General features: G+C 54.0%; 3 protein-coding genes across 11 annotated transcripts in view; all 3 read right to left on the bottom strand.

Moving 5' to 3' along the window:
- Positions 1-294: 294 nt before the first annotated feature.
- Positions 295-3,198, bottom strand: CNTF (ciliary neurotrophic factor). Its single transcript, XM_021556106.3, has 2 exons — positions 2,560-3,198; positions 295-2,315 (listed from the first exon to the last, which is right to left on the bottom strand). Exons 1-2 carry the CDS (start codon positions 2,671-2,673, stop codon positions 1,842-1,844), a joined length of 588 nt encoding a protein of 195 aa, XP_021411781.1. The 5' UTR covers positions 2,674-3,198; the 3' UTR covers positions 295-1,841.
- Positions 3,199-3,661: 463 nt separating this feature from the next.
- On the bottom strand, positions 3,662-18,445 carry ZFP91 (ZFP91 zinc finger protein, atypical E3 ubiquitin ligase). 2 transcript variants are annotated; one of them, XM_085580032.1, is made up of 11 exons: positions 18,087-18,445; positions 17,384-17,409; positions 11,661-11,876; positions 11,415-11,451; positions 10,899-10,991; positions 10,449-10,571; positions 8,861-8,911; positions 8,243-8,321; positions 7,863-7,977; positions 7,262-7,361; positions 3,662-6,941 (listed from the first exon to the last, which is right to left on the bottom strand). In XM_085580032.1, exons 1-11 carry the CDS (start codon positions 18,428-18,430, stop codon positions 6,431-6,433), a joined length of 1,695 nt encoding a protein of 564 aa, XP_085436158.1. In that variant the 5' UTR covers positions 18,431-18,445; the 3' UTR covers positions 3,662-6,430. The 2 variants fall into 2 exon arrangements, with proteins under 2 accessions (XP_085436158.1, XP_077640434.1); XM_077784308.2 differs by having other exon boundaries at positions 10,899-10,988.
- Positions 18,446-19,686: 1,241 nt separating this feature from the next.
- CTNND1 (catenin delta 1) overlaps positions 19,687-20,395 on the bottom strand; it is a 31,804-nt gene continuing 31,095 nt past the window's right edge. For all 8 annotated transcript variants that reach the window (XR_014955531.1, XR_014955533.1, XR_014955532.1 and 5 more), the window contains one exon: positions 19,687-19,946. The gene's annotated coding sequence lies outside the window, so the exon portion shown is untranslated. The remainder of the gene's footprint in view (positions 19,947-20,395) is intronic.

Below are 20,395 nucleotides of genomic sequence, written 5' to 3'. Positions count from 1 at the left end.
GTCTCCATTGCTGCTTTCACCCTGGAGTGCAAGCGGAGCACCGAGCTCAGCTCTCTGCCAGCAGCTGATGTGGGAGGATCGGGTTGCAGCCTTGCCCAGCTCCCCAGGATCTCAAGGTCATCTCATACCCGGCCTGTGCTGCCGGAGAAAAGAGGTCTGTTCCCACCTGGTCAGGTGGTGAGGTTCAAGGACACATTGCAGATGTCCCTGCCTACCCCCGGGAAGGTGAGGAAGATGTAAGCACCCGGCCACTGCTGAGCAGGAGGGTGCAGGGGGAGAAGAGGAGCAAGGTGGCTTCAAGCACATGTCAGCAGGCAAGAAAAACACTTGTCAGAAAAGGGACTTGCTTTGACTAATCCTGAAAAAAATAATGGCTATAAATTGTTATTCCCCAGTGCAGGGAAGCATAAAGATTGAAATAATCCAGTCTGAGCTGCAAAGCTGAGAGCAGGCAGTAAGTGGCAATGAAGAAGGTGCAGGTTCTTCCTCTCAGGCATCACCGATAAAAATCCAGACCCCATAAAACCGCCCTTGCCCCAGCCCTGCAGCCCTGTGGGGTCGGTGGGGTAGGCAGGATGGCACTGGGGGCTCAGCCTCGGGCTGCTCTTTGTCTCCCAGAGCCCCCGTGCCTGTGCAGACGCTGCTGGTGCTGGGGCAGGCGCTGTGCCCGGTGCTGTGCCAACCTGCCACCACAAAGCCGCTTTGTGCAGAGCCGGCCGGGCACGTCCCCAGCCTCCTCCGTGCTCTGTGGCCCCGGTCTCCCCCCGTCCTGCCTGTCCTCTCACAGGCCAGGGAAGAAGGCAGGGCCACACCAGGACAGGGCACAACCCCAGTGACCCACCATCTCCTGTTCATCCTCCCACCATCTTCTTCATCTTCCCCATAACCTCCCAGTGGGTCACATCCCCCCAAACCTCTCACCACACTGCGATCGATCCTTCCCTGGAGTGGGAACTGGGCAGCTCAGCCTCTCTGATGAGGTTGACTGCCCCAGCACCCCCAAGAAGTACAGCACCCTGGTAGATCTCCCAGCCCTTTTATTCACACGGCAGCCAGCAGCCATTACATCCAGTCGGCAGGAGAACCATGGCCCAGGAAGCTGTGAAACGCCCCAGCTCTCCACAGGATGAATGATGTGGTTGGGGCTGTTAGATTCTCCCATGCCATTCGCAGTCCTAAAATAAGCCCTACAGGCAACTAACCTCCTTGCAGGGGGGCTTCTGAATTACAGCTAAAAGATCTCCTTTCAGTTAAAAGAGCCTCTCCATTATTATGTCCAGGCAATTAAGAATTCCCCCTCCTGATTGCTTCCCGCCCTCCCCAAAAAGCCCCAAGCAGTTAGAGCAGAAATTCAATGAGCAGCCAACCAAGCTGGGCAGAAGGAGAGTCCACGTGCAGGAGGCCAAACCTTGTGCCTTGCAGCTGCGGGGCAGGTCCCAAGACTCCTTTCACCAGACGATGCTTTTCTGTCCCTTGGCTCCTGCCCTGCATCCACAAGAGCCTCAAGGCAACATCTGCCTACCGTAGGCAGCATCCAAATTCCAAAGAGAAGGGCAGTGGTGCTGCTCAAGCCTCTAGGCCCTGGGGCGAGCAGCAGAGCTGCTTCCTGAGGGTAATTCAACTACCCAGCAGAAGAGCTCAAGGGCCCCTGAGGATCCCTGCTGCCTCCAGGGTAGACTGCATCCTGTGCCTCGGTTTCCCCATGGAGAGCAGCATTAAAAGCATGGTGATTAAAAGCAAGGTCCCTCTCCTCCACATCCCCTCCTTCGTTCTCAGCTGCCTCTGAGAAGGTGGGCAAGGAGCCTCTGGGGCACCCAAGACCCCCCACCCTGTGCTGGCCTTCAGGGGCTCTCGGCCAGGCCAGGGGCTGTGCCGGCGGCTGAGCTGGGCTTGCCGAGCTGCCGCAGGTCCCGCACGGACCTCACGGCCCACTGGGCGAGCTCCCGCAGCACGCCCAGGCCCCGCAGCTTCTGCTCGAAGAGGCTGAGGCGCGGCGGGGGCGGCGGCCCGTCCCCCTCCTCGCCGGGGATCCCGCGGCTCTCCAGCCGCAGCAGCTCCTCGAGGTGGTAGGCGAAGGCCGACACCTGGAGCAGGACGGCCGCCAGCGCCCGGCCCAGGCCCGCGTCGGCCTCGCCCAGCTGCTCCCGCTGCTCCTCCAGCATCTGGGCCAGCAGGGCGCGGAAGGCCCGGTAGGCCGCCAGGTTCTCCAGCAGCCGCTGGGTGCCCGTCTGCTCGTCCCAGCGCTCCACCGCCGCCAGCGGCACCCCCTCCATCGCCGCCACGCTGGCCGAGGCGTCCAAGCCCTGCTGCTCCACCTGCAGGGTGAGACCCGCCGGGGATCAGCGGAGGCAGGACAAACCTGGGGGCATCCCCAGCTCTGAGCCCTGCAGGTGTCGGGGCAGTACAGGAGTCTTGCCCAGGTGTGAGCAGGCCCGGATCCAGCAGGACTCCGTGCCCCATCCCTGCCACGGGTCAGATTCCTCACACCCCAGCACAGCCGCCCAGATCCCAGCAGTGCTCCCAGCAGCGCAGCAGCCAGAAGGAGCAGGGCAAACTCACGTAGGCGTCCAGGAGGTCAACGACATCCGCGCGCATCTTGCCGGCCAGGCGGATGCCGCGGCTGCAGAGGTCGCGGCGCCGGAGGGCAGCGGAGGGGCTCTCTGCGGCCGCCATGGTCCGGGCAGCTGTCACGGCCACCAGGCTCCGGGCGCAGCACCCGCCCGGCCTGGCGAGGACAATCCCTTGCTGAGCTGGTGCATTCCAGCCGGGAGCTCCGCTCACACGTCCGCTGGCCTGGTTCTCCCCCTCTTCCGTGCCTGGGGCCTGGCACCACGCTGCAAATTCCCGCCTCTGGGATCAACAGCGACAGATTATTTCCCTAATTCCCCCACGCATCGCTACTCCAAGTGCCTTGCCCAGAACTGTCTGGCGCAGCAGCAACAGGCTCCCAACTCCGGCTGACCCACTCCTCCCTCCCAGCCACACAGCGAGATCAGCAGCACGCTAAGCCCTCGGCTCATTCCAGAACGCGGGAAACCACTGCCGGGAAGAGGTGAGCAAAGCCCGGACATTGCTCAACACCTCAGCCTGGGCAGCCGGCTGGAGCGAGCAATGCTTGAGGGCAGCCCCCAGGCCGGAGATCCCGCAGCAGCCCCAAGCCAAACTGCAATCCAAACCTGGCAGAAGGATCCGTGCCAGACGTTCTAACCCCCCTTCTGCAGAGAGGTCCTGCCTTAAAGAGGGACTGCAGATAAAGAACGATATCCCAACCACCCCAGGACAACACCGGTCACCCCACAGGTGAGCTGCACACACCAAGACAAAAACAGCCCTTCGGGTTGGGTTGGTTTTTCCTCAGTATGTTTATTTTGGTTATGCATTACCCAGATCAAGAGTGAGAAAAACCCCAGGAGTTGAAAAGCAGCTTCTCATGAATACCACAGTGTGCCTTGCTGGGCATCCCAGGGCCGGGGGTGGGGGGGTCCCCATATGCCCAGCAGCCTCCTTGCCAGTCCATGGCTCCTACAGAAGCTGCTGAGCTTGGGGAGCCCCTGGCCACAGCAGCCCCCAGCCCGGTGGCCCAGGGCCCCCCAGATGCTGCCCTTGCCGAAGGGCCTCATGCCCCCTCCAATCCCTCCCCAGGAGGAGAAAAAAAAATAAATACAGGGAAAAAAAATACAAAAAAGTTTATTGCAAACTACTACAATAATTTATTGAAGCAAACTGCATGCGAGTGAAGGAGAGACATCGAGGGGAGGAGGAGCTGCAGGAGGGCTGTGTCAGTTTTAGGGCTTCAGAGGGGCATGGGAAGGGAGCTACACATCTTTCCTGCATCAGGGGCGAGCAGGCTGTGGTTAGAGGACAGACAGGCACCTGGCAATGGCCAGAAAAAGAAAAGGGAGAGCTACAAGAGGTGTCATGGAAAGACAAGGCAGGGAGCGGCAGGGATCAGAGGTGTCCAGGCCGGGAAGCAAAGGAAATGTTTCATTTTGCATCCCAGAGTGCAGCCAGGGGCAAACTCTGCTCCACTTAGGTGGATGTGGGACAAGGCAGCCTCTCCCAGCCTGGTGCCAAGTGCTGGGTCACCAGAGGTGAGCAAGCCCTTGGCCCAAAGGCGTTTTAGTGCCATCCCTCGACCAACAAATCCCCGAGCTCTCCTTTAGTGTTCTGTGCAAGGCTCTGCCCGCCCTGCACCTCCCACAGGCACAGGGGCCAGCAGACACAGCTCCAGCAGCACCGCAAAGGACAAAGCCAACCTGCCCTGAGGGCCACCAAGTGTCCCCAGAGTGCTGCCCTTCTCTAGCCTGCAAGGGGAGGGGACCAGCTGCCACCCAGAAAGTTTCCTGCTGGAAACCATGGTAAAGCAATCCAAGCAAGACATTGGATCATCTCAACTGACAGAATTGGTTTAGTTTAACACCATTCCACCATGGACCTGCCACCAGGTGTGCCGGGCCCTGACATGAGCCAGGCTGCTGCCACAGCGTGCCCATGGGATGCCCACACCCAGGGCACGGGACACCCAACTGCTCAGCCTCGATCCGCCCCAACACCAGGAAGTGCTTCGACTTGCTCTGACAAAGGTATCAGTGTAAGGAGGAGGGAGGGAGGGGGCAAACCAGGACAAACAGCCTGAGAAAAGCTAGCGTGTTTGGGCCACAGCTGGATTTCCAGGCATCACAGGGGACAGAGTGGGTGTTCAGAGTCAGTTTCCTGTTAATCCATTTAAATTCCACATTTTATTGCGGTTTTCCAGACCCCAGGTACCTGATTTCAACAAGCTGCTGTGTGCTACAGACCAACTCAGCTGATCTTGTGCTCAGACAAGCTACTTCAGCTCTGCTCCCAACCCCAGAAACCCAACCAAAAAACAAGCAAACAAAAAATACCTCTTCCAAAACCGCTACGAATTCAAGGCCACTGAATCTCCACACAAAGTTTCAGAGAAGAGCAAAAAAACCCAAGTCTCCATAGCAGACACATCTTATCCTATGTAAACTTTTCCAAGGGTTCAAAGCTGCCCTAACTACACCAGCAGGCAACACCTGACCTGCCACGTTTCGGGGAAAGCTGGGGTGTCTGTGCAGAAAAGAGAAGCTTTCAGAACACGGCTACACAATCCCCCCTCAAAATGAGGGCAGGGAGAAAAGCTGACAGCCCCATAGTCCCACATCAATCTATTGCCTTGGATAAACAAGCCTGAGAAAATCATATCCAGTCCCTGCTGTGTCTTTGTCTAGACCTGGAAAGGAGAGGCAAAGTTGGATGAGGAGCACCACATCCCCCAGCAGCAAGTAGCTCACAGCTGTCCCAAGAGTCACAAGTCACAAGAACAAGTTCCTGGCTAACAATGTCCTTCCCCAAAAGGCTGGAGGCAAAACAGGCATTTAATGCAAGGAGCTCACCCGGATCTGGGAGGGAGGGAGACAGCCCATCACTCACCTCATCCTCCTGCTAACACGCTGCTGCAGAGACTCCCACTGCACACAGGCTCTTCTCCAGGGGCTCTCCCTCTACTCTGCAAAAGCTGCAAGACACATCTGACTCCAGAGCGCTGCCTTCACCTCAGCTCTCCCAGCTGCTGGCACAATGGCACTGGAGCTCCCTGCACTGGAGCCTACTGGGAAACAGCCTGAACCCCTTCCACCCCCGCCCCCTAAGAACAGAACTAAAAAATACCGACCCTTTTTTAAACAATAAATAAGGAATCTTGTTACCACAACACAAAAACGAAGCATGTTCAAAGTGCAAATTACTGTCGTCAAACTGGGATGCTCCTCCTTGCCTCTCCCACGCAGGGCTCCTGTAGCCCCCGGGCCTCTCCAAGCAAACATGATCTATGAGCCAGGGCGTTCCCTCCCTCCACTTCCTGCCAGGGCTGGAGCAGGGGAGCGCGGTGGGAGCGGGATGTGCACTGCTGCTTCACAGCTCACCCTGCCGAGGGGCTGAAGCGCCGAACTCCCAGCCCCGGCAGGGAAGGAGGAGGCTGCAAGGACCAGAGTGCAGTGGTGCATAGAAGTCGGGACCAGGGGAAGAGGGAGTCCTAAGGAACTTCTCCAGAGCACGTCCAATGCTTTTTAGTTTGCCAGTGGGGCCACGCCAAGGAGCCAGAAAGGCAACTGCTTTGGGGTAGAGCAAAGGGTTTTGGCAGTGCCCCCTCCCTTGGAGAAATCCGCCGCTCAATCCAACTTGCTCTGGCAATGGCAGCACGTGCCCCTTTCCACAAAGGGGCCGTGGGAGAGAGAGAAGTGGTTGGGAGAAAGAGGATGTGCTGTGATCCGCGCTGGAGGGGAGCAGACCCTTCAGTTATTTACTAGTATTGTAAGTTTTGTTTAACTTTCCTCTCTTTCAGTAAGTGCCTCCTCCTTTTTTTTATTTCCTTTTCAATACAGAGTCCCAGCTGTCTCAGCACCCAGGTGCTCCCCCGCCACTAGGGTCCAGTGGAGTCTGTATCTTCAATGAGCACCTCCGTGCTGGCTCCCAGCATCTCTGTGTTCATGACCAGCCCCTCTGGGTTCGCGCTGCTGCCGCTGCCCACAAAGAGCTTGCCGTCAGCCACCAGGCTCACGCGCTCTGCCCCGCCACAGTAGGGCTTTGGCATCCCCTCTGGGCTCAGCAGCAGACAATCTGCTGGGGGAGCACTGCCCAGAGGGTCAGGGAGCAATGGGAGGCCCTGGCCATCTGTGGGTGGCACAATGGCCTCAGGATTAGTGCCCAGGATATCGGTGCTGGTGATCAGGGCACCTGCGTTGGCAGCCAGTGCTTCAGCAATGAGCACTTCAGGGTGACTCTTGGCTTTGTGGGCCACGACGCTGTCCTTCTTCTCGAATTTCTTGCCACAAATATTGCAGGAGAACTGGTAGAAGGAGTCTGCATCATGCTTCTTCATGTGCCAGTTGAGGGAAGCCTTCTGCCGGCAGGTGAATCCGCAGATCTCACACCTGGGAGGGGACAATGAGGAGGTCACAACAAAGGGACATCCACACACACTCATAAGGACAGTAGTAGTGAGGTGGCAGCTCAGGAAAGCAGCAGGGGCTCGCTAATGTCACTGCAGCTCCAGCTTTCGTTTTGTTTACCTGAGGGCTTACGTTCCCCAAATCCAAGACACTGCTCCGAGGAGCAGGTGACACAAGTGTGTGTTCAAAGAGAGCTGGGACACCACAAAGAGCTGGGACACCCCGACTTCAGAGCTGCTCTGAAACGGGTGTTTTGGGGGTCCCTCAGGGCAGGAGGGTGAGGCACAGGCAGAGGTACTCACTGCAAGGGCTTCTCGCCCGTGTGGATCATCCGGTGCACTGCCAAGTTGTGGGAGCTCTTGAAGGCCCGGGCGCAGTACTCGCAGATGTAATCCCTTTGATCTGAAAGACAGCACCAGTTGCAGCATTGCTCTCCCACAGACCTGCCCCCTTTCCCAACTCTAAGGTGGTGCAGGTAAAGCTGCCCAAGAAGGAGTAGAACTACAAGTTCTGGGAGGAGGAGATGTCCCACAACACACCACAGCTGCTGATCTGGAGAGGCGAGGCATGATTAAGACTCTCCTAAGAGCTAATGATACACTCTGACCAAAACTGAAAGACTGGCAAACTGGGATAAATCAGACTTTATCTGTAGAGGTTTACTGCTCTACAGAGCCCCTGAGTGATGCCTGTCAGAAGGAGAATTAAAACCTCTATAGTCTGTTTCTTTCATTTGATTAAAAGATGGTAATCCAGAAGACAGTAATCCCCTGCTGCTGCTGTAAGTCTATGCTACCTGATTTGGCTTCACTCTCCAAAGAAGTCCCAGAGGCTTTTCCATTTCCCCCCTACCTGTTCACTGACCTGAAGAGGAGTTTGCATCTATTTCCCACCCCCTTGTACCTGTGTGATGTTTGGCATGCCGCAGGAGCTGCTTCTGGAGCCGGAAGAGCCGACCACAGGAGGGATGAGGACACACATATTTTTTCTTCAGTAAGTGCTGATATTTTATGTGGTGCTGGAAAGAAAGAGTGGAAGTTTGTACATTGTTCATGACTAAGTGAACAGCTGAGGCTCACTCAAGTTTAGATCTCCACTAGAAAATAAACACACATAGACATCCAGCAACCTGACAGACACTCACACAACTGGCCACAATGAAGTCTTCCAAAGTGACAGCGTCAGGAAGCAGTGTGAGTGCCAGTGGAGGCTTAGCTGCCTGTTCCAAGCACCCCTTTCCTGCCCTCCCACATGCCACAGAGGAAGTGAGCAGCCCCACCAACCTGCAGGTACCGTGGGTGAGCCAGGACCGTGCCGCAGCCTTCCATCTCACAGCGGACATACTGGATCGGAGGCTTCTTCCTGGGAAATCAGCAAGGAGAGGGGCAGAGTGCTTGGCTGCTTCTATGATCAGGTGATTCTACAGATGAAGATTCTATAGATACTCTATTTAGAATCACAATTCTCTGTGTCTGTGAGGGGCTGATGCATCTCATGCCACAAATAACAAGTGCAAGCACAGCAAAGCACTATTGCTCCAAAACCCCTGCCTGGGCTGTGACGGAGTTGCTGTCCAAGAGCCACCTCTTCTCCTGCCACTATTTGAAGGCTCTCCCCAGAGCTGGAAAATCCTCAGGACACATAGAATTCCAAAAGCAATTCCTTATTGCTGGATAATGCCACGGGAGGGATCAAGAGAAGAGGGCAGGAGCCTGGTTCACTTGGAAGAAATTAAGCCAATACATACAGGGGAAGGAGAAGAGGCAAGGCAGGGTATGCTGCTGGTTTTGGTTTTTATTCCCTTTAAGGCAGAGAGATGGCTTTGGGACAATCCTTGTCTGCATGTAGGACACAAGGGAAGGAAGTCTGCAGAACAGAACTGGGTTGAGAGGATCACTTACCTTCTCTTGGGCAGCCTTGGGCTCTTGTCATCCTTTCTCCTCCTTCCCCTCCTGTAACAGGGATACAGAAACAGAACTGAGAGAAGATTCTTTACATTAGCAGTGGGCAGAGACTTTGAAGTGTATGCTGTATTGCCTCATTAACTGCATGGTCTAGAAAAAAAAACTGAATGCAAGTTGGAGACAGATTCAGAAGATGAAGAATTCCAGAGAAATAAATGCTTCACATGGTTTGCTCTCTCAATACTTCCCATTTCCTACTGCATTTTTCATAAACATGTAATTTTGCCAACACGGTCTAGAACGGACAGTGCATCCTATTTCCTCTGCTGTGCTGGGGAACATTCCACACTATGGAAAAACATCCATCTGCCTGATCAGGAAGAACAGGATTAATGATCCAGCAGCTATTCTACAGGCCTCTGAATTAGCCATAGCAGCTTCCGTACCTGTCAAGACAAAAATCTAGGCTCTGTCTGAGCAGACCTGTGCTCACATGTAAACTGCAGCCTCCCAAGCCACAGCTCTGCCCAGCTCTGCCTGCCTGATCCCACTGCTGCAGAGACACTTGGAGCAGATTGATGGAAGTATTTTCTGGAGTCTACTGAGACATCTGTATTGACGGCAAGCCAGGAACATGCTGAGCATACACACTCAGCATTCAAGCCGAGCCCTCAGAAGAGCCACAGGTTTCATTATGCACAAAAAGAAGTGTCTGATTCAAACAAAACCTCAAGCCTCAGAAAGCAGTCTCCAACAGACAAAAATGTTCTCAAAATATCAGCCTCCTCACTCCTCTCCACTGTGAATCAGCAGCAGCTCAGGAGCAGCAAGAGAAATTACACCACCAGTGTGCAGCAGGTCAGCAGAGGGAGCCCGGGCTGTTCCAACCACTCAGAGAGGAGCTGAGGTACAAAACCAGCTCCTTTTTCTTTTTTTCCCCTCGCATTATCCCAAAGAATGGCTTTGACACAGTCACATAAACCAGTCTCCCTCTGTTGCCAGGAGGAATGCTTCAGCCATGAGTTCTAGTGACAGCACACACCAGAAGGTATCAGGCCACTGGCAACCGACTGAGTAGCAAAAGTTTGTTCTTATACTTCTCGAAATCAAAGGGGAAAGAGCTGATTTTCCTGACCTCTGGTGAAGTCCTAACTGTACAAAAAGGACACTTACCACACACACAATGTATTCCAGTGACAAGACATCCCAGTGTCTGCCCCCAGCACACAGCAGGAATGCTGCCCTCTCCCACGGGCTTTCAGGATCCACTTAAGGCATCACAACAAACCCATTGTAAGGACACCCTGAAGTATTTCCCACTGTGTGGTCACACCCAGGGAGGCTGACTAACCACAGGATGATGAAAAACCCCTCCACTTAAGCTAAACTCTTATTTTTTTTTGTGTCTGAACACAGGCAAGACCTGAGGGCACAGGATAAACAGTGCAGCCCCATCAGCTCTCAGGCCCAGAGGAGGAGGAGGAGGGGGATGGGAGGAACCAACAACAATTAAACACTGTTGGACACCAGCAAGAATGCAAAACACACAGCACACACTGGCATGTGTTATGCAGAGTTTACTCACTTCCTTGGTGGCTCTTCATCCTCCTGAAACTCATTCTCTTCTTTCACTTCCACTTTAATCTCTTTCTGCCTTTCTTTTTCTTCCTTCCCCTTGCTAGCTTTTCTCCTTTGCTTTGGTGCTTCCCTACGAAGACACAAACACATTACTCCAATACTCTTCCCACTGCCTGCTTTTTACAAAGATTTAAACAAAAAGTGGACCCAAGTTCAGGTTTATTCTTCAAATCCCACTTTCAAGCAGAATTAAGAACCAGGCTTAGGGAAGCACCCAGCAAGGCTCTAAAGGCTTCAGTCCCTGAGAGAAGAACAGTTCTGGCCAATGCAGGCAATGTTTAGACCCACTCCACCAGATCAACTAGCACAGGTGCTTTGGGGCATATTAAACTAATTCAGGTAACACGCCCTAATTTTTTTTGGTCTAAACCCCCAGTAAGTACATAATCCAATATACTTCTCTAGGTGGGGCTTGTAGGTCTCATCTCTGGGATCATCTTTGAAGGGAACTTCTTCCTCACTGATGAGCATCTCCTCATCATCATCGCTGCTGGGAGAAAAGGAGAAGAGAGGACTTTGGCAGCAACAGCTTGGCCACTACTGCAAGAAAATCTGTGCACTATTACACAGCACTTCCTCATCCCGCATGACTGGGGAAAGGTAACTGCTTGCACTGACCAAGGAGCACACCAACAACCAAAACCGGCCAGGCAGAGCTGTGTCCTCTCCTCAAGCCACCCACCCACAGCAACAAAGCTACCAGGTGGAGTGCCCAGATCAAATCTTACTATCCGTATCTCCATAATATCTCCTGACACCTGTGCACACTGGAACTGCAAAGGCGAGGGGCCAAAGGAGAGAGAGCTACTGTCAGTCCCACGGATCATTCTGCACAAGCATTCATTTTCAAGTGACTCGGGCCCATCTTGAGACACCAAATAGGAGCAAACACCAAAAAAATAACATGTCCTACCTGACTCCATCTGGAGACTGATGCTCTTCTGTGACCACTGAAAGGAAAATTCACCATTAGGTTTCAAAGTGTGTTCGCTGCAGTGAGCTCATCTGTCTCACGGTACCTCCGTCGACATTCAGAGCCGGGAGTGCTGGTGGCAGAAGGTACCCGTGACAAGCAGCACCACGCCAGCACCAGCCACACGCCCAGAGTGACACCCACAGCCGGCTCCCTGACCGTCCCCAGGCCTTCCATGGCACGTACCGTACTCCAGCTGGTCGGCATTGGGCTCTGACTTGCAGATGAGCTGCAGGGAGCCAGCCTTGGATCTGGAGGCGCGGGAATTCTCGGAGTCGCGCTGGCGAGCGGTGGCCGCCGTCCGGCTGCTGCGCCAACTCCGGCCGGGCCGGGCTGTACCCACGGGAGAGCCATGGCTGAGCACGCCGGCCACTTCCTCCTCCTCCTTCTCTTCTTTGGGAGCTGAAACAGCCATTGCAGTCTCTTTCAGCATAGTACAAAATGCCTAAATCCCATCATTAAATCACACCTTCAAGCACAGCAGCCCCTGCTGATGCCTAGAAAGGCTCATCTGGAACAGAGACTAGGCAGAGCTAAATGGACAAAATAGGTGTTTATTGAAAGGCCTTAAAAAGATACACCTTGAGCAGCACAGGAGCCTGGCAAGGCTACACCCAGGTTGAATCCAAGAATGGTTCCTGGTCATGAGTTTTTACATTTTTTAAGTTTTGGTTCATCTACATATTGGGTTCAATTGTCCAATTACAGCTCCAGGTCATGAAGTCTCACGCCCCTGGCTTGCCCCCACCTTTTTGCTGTTGTTTATGCTTTTTGGGTAATGGTTGTCTTGATTCTCCAGCTGGGAAGGGATTGTTTTGTCAAACTACCCTGTGAAGAGAACTTACTAACACCTAATATGAAGTTTCAGACTTACATACCAGGTAGCAGAGAATCTAAAAAATATAAAAGCTAAAACAAAAGGCATCAGTGCCTGCTCAGCCCTCTGTGCTGAGCCAGGACACTCCCCAGGCCCTCACCTCAGCAGACCTCCCCTTAAAACTCTCCTCACATTCCCTCTAAGGAACAACACTAATATTTAAAAGCAGCTTGTATTTCCCTTGGATAAAGGCTTCTAAGACAATGATTTGCTGGCTCTAAGCACAACAAAAGAGACACTCATAAAGCTCAGCAAGTGCTTTATATGAAAGGCCAGCTTCAAAGTTGGGCCATGTGAAAAGCCATGTTTAGAGAATCCCCCAAACATATACTTCACTGGAATTGTACACCTGGCAATATCCCTGAGGGATCTGAGCCAGATGTTTCTGTGCTGTGCTACAGCAAAAAGCATCACAAATGCTATTAGCCTGAGGTCTCCACACTTATTTACAACTTGTACAGGTGGTTTCCTTTTGGCTCATGGCTGATCTCCAAACATGCTTTGGCAAGATAACAGAACTGACTGAAATGTCTTGCGAGCAAGTTAATCCCTTAAAAACCAAAATTCCCGAGTACAGTTCATTTGATCTCACCTTTTGGTGCCTGCTGCGACACTGGGCCTTCATGACCTCAGTGCCCTTTGAAATGTTACAGCTGATCACAGAATGGTTTGGGTTGGAAGGAACCTTAAATCTCAGCTTATTCCAACCCCTGCCATGGGCACCAACACCTTCCCCTAGCTCCGGCTGCTCCAAGCCCTGTCCAACATGGCCTTGGATACTTCCAGGGATGAGCAATCCACAACCTCTCTGATTCCTCCCAGCCTGCAATCTCCAGTTTTGCATCAAGCCTTCTGAACCAAATGATCCTTTTCCTCCTAGCACATAGTTTGCTGTGCATTACTCACTGTCTGATCCTTGATTAACAGGGTGGGAATAAGCAACATTTGGCTGGAAAAGCCTGACTGGAATCCCGGATGTGAGGCATCACACTGTGCTGTAAACCATCAAGCTGCTGTCTTGCATGTATAAACCTCACCATCAGAGCATGAACTGCACCTTCTTGGCTTTCTCTAGCAGATCTCAAGGTGACTGCTGCATGTTCTCAGTCCTCATGGCAAACATATCATTTTTGAATGCTAAATCAAACCCAAAGACACTTGAAACCATCCTCTATAAATTCCTCCCCAACCACTACCATGTTGCCAGGGATAGCACACACTGCTGCTCTGGAAGAGCTGTATTCCCTTGGAAGATCAGGCATTCAGCTGATAATACTTACCATTTTAAAAATCAGGCTTGCAGAGCTGAAGCAGACCTGCCTCAGAACACATCTGGACAGATCACACCTCTCACCCAGCATCTCTGCTTCCCTCCTCTAAAGTGAAGGTCTTTGGTAAGCCTTTTCCAAGGATTTCTCCTTCCTACTTCCTCTGCTTCAGCATGGCTAATAGGTTCAGGGCATTTTTACATGCTGAGAATACCCAAGTACCTCCCAAACTGCATCCTTAGGAGATGTACCAAGTATTTATCTTGCCGCAGATCTCACAGTGATACAGAGCTGTGAGCTGAAAAACCTTCTAACTCTAGACCCTCCCAGCATGGTCCCTGGTCCCTCTCCAAGGGTCAGGGCTGCACCAGGAAACTTCTGTCTGTCAACTGTTCAGCTGCAGGAACAGCTGGAGTCAGCAATCACCAAGCCCTCGCCCAAAATATGGGAAGTCTGAGATTTGGAATAAATTTTTGTCTCTTTTTCCTTCATCAAAAATAGATTAAAAATTGTGAGTGAATGCCAGTCCCTGGGAGAAGGGACAAGAAAAGGAAACCTGGAAGGACACTCGCAGTGAAGTTGGGGCTTTGTTTAGATGACCAAAAGACAGGACTCTGGGCACTGCTCTGCTTTTCAACAGAGCTAAACTTGGATTTTAAGGCATTTGGAAGCTTCTTACTAACCCTGCAGACAATTTCAAGAAACACACATGTGCAATTAGGTGAAAAGAAAATAAACTATTAATTGCTAAGTTAAAAATTTGTTATAAAAATAAATGCACCACAACATATGCACACATCTGAGATTTAAGGAAGCAACCACACAGCAGATAAGGCACCAAACACCTGGTTGTATAATGGCATGGACAAAAATGAAACTCAGGAAAAATATCCAAGTGCAAAGCTCCATCCAAAGGGCTCTTCCTCACCAGAGCACTGTAAAACTGTACAGATGAGACACAGGAAAATCCTTGGAGGGTTTGGGCAATCTAAGCTATTTAAATTCAGTGCATTTTTGTAAGGTTTGGTTTTAAGTAATGACATTACATTCTCCAAACACTCCAAAGCCTTAAGGGAAAGCAATGCTCCCAAAAGGAGCATGAAGCATTAAGAATAAAACTCTTAGGTATAATGCAAGTCCTCTCTGCATAAACCCATTTTCTACTTCCCAAGTCTCAAAGTTTTCCATCTTTTTTTTTTTTTTAATTTGACAAACCTGTTTTCTTAGCAAAATGCCTGGATTTAAGAATGGGCTTCCAGGGAGATGACTCTCCTGACTAAAATGAAAATTATTCCCACAAGGATACAGAGCACTGTGGGAAGCCAGACGTGAATTCTGCCACACAGCAACTGTAGCGACACAAATTCACTTGTAAGCTGAGATGAAATATTCTACTTCTGCATCCAATATTCCTGCAGGCACACGTTGGGAAATCCTGCAACTGCATGACTAAGCAGGCAACAGGGAATAGCCAGGGAACACAGGCTGACACTGCAGCTGGCCCTGTGGTGACAGTCACACTCTGGCTGTGACACAACACACACACCTTTGGCTCTCATCTCCCTCTAAACTCCCCGGCAGACCTGCACAGCCAGAACTCCCAGGGGGATGCAGGAAAAGCCTGATCCCCATGGCTTTGTACCATGGCTTTTCCAAGGAATATTCCAAACTGGCTTTAGGAGCTGGTTAATAGGCTGCACTGCAATAAAATAAAGGCTAATACTGCACTACAAAATAAAAAAAACCCAAAACAAACAAACAAACAAAAAAAAAGAACAATTCCATATCAGGGAACACAAGCACAGAATTCCAAACCTTCACCAGAAACACTCAGTTCCTTATCCCAGCTCCATCCAGGGGGAAAAGACAAATGGAATTGTGCCTTCCAGGCTCACAGGCTTCACCAGAAACACTCAGTACCTTATCCCAGCTCCATCCAGGGGGAAAGGACAAATGGAATTGTGCCTTCCAGGCTCACAGGAGGCTCCTGGCTACCAAAAACCTGTTGTGCAAGGAAAGCTGCTGCTTGCTTACACTGGGCTGGCTCCTTCAAAAACTTCTGCTAAAGCCCCACAGGAGGAGGAGGGAGAAGCACGTCGTGCTCCTGCACAACCAGTCCAAGGAAGGAAGAAGGAGGAAGACACTCCTGGGCCTGTTTCCAGGTCCTCTCCAACCAGAACAAGGTGCACAAGGGCTCCATCCAGCGTGCAGCCAAGACACAGGAGTGCAGCTTCCTCACTTCTGTGCTTCTGTAGACTAAAAAGCAAACCAGAAACAAACAACCCCCACCCCCCATGGCACAGATTTCCTCTGGCCCAGAAGTCAGCACTTCCCAGTGCCAATTTCCACACAACTATTCCTACCATAATTTTGGCTGCAAATCTAATCAGGGAAAACAAAAGCCCCAAAAGTTTAACAAACACTTTTTCCACTCTCACCTTCAAGCACAGCTGAAATTCTCAGAGGCTAAGTTAATGGCTAAAATGGCTCAATGCAGAGAGCCCCCAAACCTGGGAATTTCAGTCTAACAACTTTCACTTCCTGGGGTAAAAATGGGAATATTCTGCCCATTTTCTACCATTGCCAATAAATATTTCTCCTTAAACCAAAAACCAATCAAGTCTTAACTCTATACACACATGAAGCTAAATTTTTTAGACATTTCAGCAACTGTACTTTGACATGAAAGGCAGAATCTCTGACATTAAACTGCCCACCCTGTACACAGTGAGGGGTAAATACACATAACCAAGATCTGGGCCCAATACACAGCAGTTAATTCTGCTTCTGTCTGTAAAATCACACCTTGCCAACTGGAACTGTGATGGATTTCCACACCCAAATGGAGTAAAGACTTGTAGTAGGAAAGTTAAAGAGTTACCAAAACACCAGAGTAACAGCAGCCTTCAAGACACAACTACTGGCAAACAAACCCAGACAGCTCCAGCAGAAAGGGGAATTCATCAGCACAGGTGTGTGACCTCCTTTCCTCAGGGCTTCAGTCTGCCACAATTCTCTGGTGCCAGATAAAAACAACACTACACAAAACACTTTTCTTGGACCTGTTTCAGAAGTCATCACCAGGTAAGGAGCAAAGCCCTCTAAGTTTTTTTGGTTTTTTTTTTTGCTTTTTGGGTTGTTTTTGGTTTATTTTTATTTTAACAATAAATTGTTAAATAGGTGCACAAAGTTCACAGTGTGCACTGGAAAACAACAGTTCTGCTCCAGGTCACAGATCCCCACAACTGGGGCTGTTGTGTTCAGACCCTACTCACACCCCCAGTTGTAAATAATTTTCAGCCCTGAAGACATCAGCCTAAAAAAACCCATTTCCACTAAAGCTAGAAAAGAACAAGTGTGCATATCTGAATACTCTGATTTCCAGACAACTTTCCTAGGTCTCTCGAGGATCTACTCCTGTATTTCTGAGCACAGAACAGAACTAAAGCCAGGATTTGCCAGCTACTTGGGACTGCTGTGTAACAAGAGCTGTCAAATCATGGAGCAGCCCAGCCTCATGTTCCAATAGCCATGGAAAGCCCAAGTGCTTTTTGGGACAGTAAGATTTTGCAGTTTGGGCACATGCCAACAGCAGCAGCTTATCACAGTTCCACAGTCTTGAGAGAGACTCGGAAAGAAACTGCACATCACACAGCACAAAAACGTTCTTTAAAAGGAAGATCCAAAAAGAGGACTGGGCTAACCCATGAGACAGCCTAGACTTTCTAGGTGGAACACAACAACAAGAGTAATTCAGCTCTTACCTTTACCAGCGACTTTATCTGCGCACCTGAAAAAAACACAAAAGCATCTGTAAGAGCCAGACTCTATGGGATGGGGGCAGCAACAAGGAACTGAATGACGTGGAGATGAGCCCAAATTCCTCGAAGTCTCGGTGCCTCTCTATCGGGTCACTGTTTTCAACCCCTCATGCCAAGGTGGATTATTTCAGCCGCAGGAAGCTGAGGGGAACTATAGGAATATGCAGCAGCAAAGGCCCAGCCATGCCCAAGGACACTTATGACTGATCCAAGGGGATTCTGTGCTTAGAACACGGGAGAACACAGGGGAGCTGCACTTCCAAAGGCTCCGGTGTCCCGCTCAGGCCCGAAGGTGCAGCGAATGCAGCATCTCCTCCCGGGAAGGTAGATCCCGCCGCCTCCCTCACCCAGACCTCTGGCAGACGGGGCCGGACCGCGCTGGCACCGCGGGGCACCGGGACAGCGGCCGCTGCCCGAGGGTGCTGCGCGGCCGGCGATTCCCGGGACACTGCCCTTCCTGGGAAGGGACCGGCGGGCCGGCCCAGCCCGGCCGGAACAAAGGGGCGGCGGTGCGGGGCACCCCGCGGCCGGAGGCGGCCCCGGGGCCTGGGTCGGTTCGCGCGGGTCGGGCAGAGGCCGCCGCATCCCCCACCCGCGGCGCGACCCCCGGAAGGCGCGGGCGGAGCGCGGCGCTGCAGGGACTCACCCGGCCCGGGGGGCCTTCCTGGCCGCGGGCGGCGTCTCGGCGGCGGGCTGCTCGGCGGCGGGCCGCGCCCCGGGGCTGCTCCGCCGGCGTCGCGGGTACTCGGCCTTACGGCGGCGGGACGCGGCGGCGGCGGCGGCAGCTCCTCCCGCGGCCGAAGCGGCGCGGCCGCGCTCCCGGCCGCCCCTCAGCACCCGGCTGCCGCCGGACTCCTCCCCCTGATCGGCGGCGGGCGGCGGCGGACGGCGGCGGCCCGAAGCCGGCGGCCTGTCTGAGGCGGGCGGCGGTCCCGGGGCGGGCGGCGGCTCGGCGGCGGCGCCCCCGGGCTGCTCGGTGCCCGCCGGCATCGGGGCGGCGGCGGCGGCGGCGGCGGGGCCGGGACGGCCGCGCTCCACCCTCGGCCGGGCACGCCCGCCCCCGCCGCCCTCGGCCAATCAGCGCCCGCCGCCCGCCTTCACGCGCGGCCCCTGCGCCCCGCCCCCTGTCCGCGACCACCAATCCGCGGGCGGGACCCGGGCGCCGGCCCTGCCCCCCAGGCCCGAGTACCCCCGCCCGCCGCGCTCACGCCTTTCCCCGCCGCTCGCGCGCCGCCTGGCCAATGGGCGACCCGGCCGGGGCGGGGCCCGCCCCCCCACCGCCGAGCGGCCAATCAGCGCGCAGCTCCCGCGCGCGCCCCGGACTCGCGCCGCCTCTCGCGCAGGCGCGGCCACGGCCGCTGCGCTCGCGCTCCCGCTCCCCCCCCGGCCGGCCCCGCTCGGCGCCCACTCGAGCGCGGCCCCCGCGGCCGCCGCCCCGCAGGCCCCTCCGCCCGGACCGCCCGTCCGCCGCCGCGCGGCCGCCGCCCGGCCCCCGTCACCGCAGGGCTCCCTACCGCCGCCGCTGCCTGCGCCCCTCCGCCTGCCCCCGGGCCCCTTTGCCCCTCGGGCGAGGCCTGGCAGGGAAAGCCGTTCGCCGCCCCGCCCCACGCGGCTGCTCCGTGCCGCGGGGCTGCGGCGCCGCCCGTAGTACCGGCGGGGCCTGGCGGCCGGGCCGCTTTTTGCTACCGCTTCTCCTTTAAGAAAAAAAAAAAACGCCCCGTCGGGCGGCGGGTGAAAGTCGGTGACAAAATGGTGGCCGGCGCAAAGGGGGCGGGGCACACGGCCCTGGCTCCGCCCATTTCCGCCCTGCGGGCGCGCATGCGCGGTGCCTGCCGGGAGTTGTAGTTCCCGTGCCCGGCCGCGTCCCCGCCCCGAACGGCCCCTGGGTAGAGCCCCGGGAGCGGCTGTGCCGAGGGACCCGTCCCCGTGGTCTGCACGGCCTGAGCCCCTCCCCACAACAACCCCAGCACCGCCTGATTGTCCCACGGGAACTGGGCAAACACATTACACCCACACGAAAACCCCAAAACTTCGCCCCCGCAGAGGCTGAAGGTGCCACCCGGGAGCGGGTTTTGTCACGGTCGCCACTCTGTCCCCTTCCCTGCTCTCCAGCCTACTCGGTGTCCGGGCTTTTGGACCCGGACTGATCCTGGCACAGTATTCCCTTGCCTTGGCTGCAGCGGGATGTGACACCAGGCCAGGATCTTGGGGAACAGGACTGGGTGTGCTTGCTCTGGAGCAGAGGCTTTGGCTGATCTTCCCCACCGTTTTATGACAGGAGAACAAAGGGTAACACTTCCCCAGAACAAGGTGCTCCTCATCCTCCCTCGGGAGACAAAAAGCAAAAAGCACAGGGGTTCAAAGAGCCCGCAGCATTCAGCTGGAAAATCCTGTTTGCTGAACTGGTTCCCACCGGTGAGAGGGCTCCAAGCGCCTGCTGCTTCCTTCTTCTGCATTTCAAAAACTTTCTGCTTCTGCATTTCAAGTCCTGAGCTCTGGTGTGTTCCTAGAAAACAAAAGTGTGTCCGACAGTTCCTGAGAGTGTGCTAATAAACCCCCTCACTATGGAGGACCACATTCCCCTGACCCAAACTCTGGGAAGGAGGAAAATGTCCTTGCCTGAAAGTTAAAGAAAACCTCAGGATCCTTGCACAGGGATTCCTCCTGTCTCCGCTTTTTGTCAGTCCCATGCCAACCTGTCCCTGCCACTGTGATGACTGTCACAAGGCTGGGGTCATTTAATTCTCGTTAGAACAGGGCGCAGAGCTCAGGACAGGGCACAGCTCAGCCTGTGGCTTCTGTAAGGACAAATTTTAAGAGGTTCCACCTCCAGATGCTTGTGGGCACTCAGGCTCCCACATCACTAAATCACTGAGAAAGCTAAAAATAGCCCAAAACCTTCCACAGGCAGGAAGGTTCTGCTGAGTGCAGAAAGGGAAGTGCCTGACACAAGGA

This window comes from Lonchura striata, chromosome 5 (assembly GCF_050655825.1).
Source record: "Lonchura striata isolate lonStrDom1 chromosome 5, ASM5065582v1, whole genome shotgun sequence".
NCBI classification, from domain to species: domain Eukaryota; kingdom Metazoa; phylum Chordata; class Aves; order Passeriformes; family Estrildidae; genus Lonchura; species Lonchura striata.
Note: the sequence above shows the minus strand (reverse complement) of the source record. Positions and strands in the feature narration are given on the sequence as shown.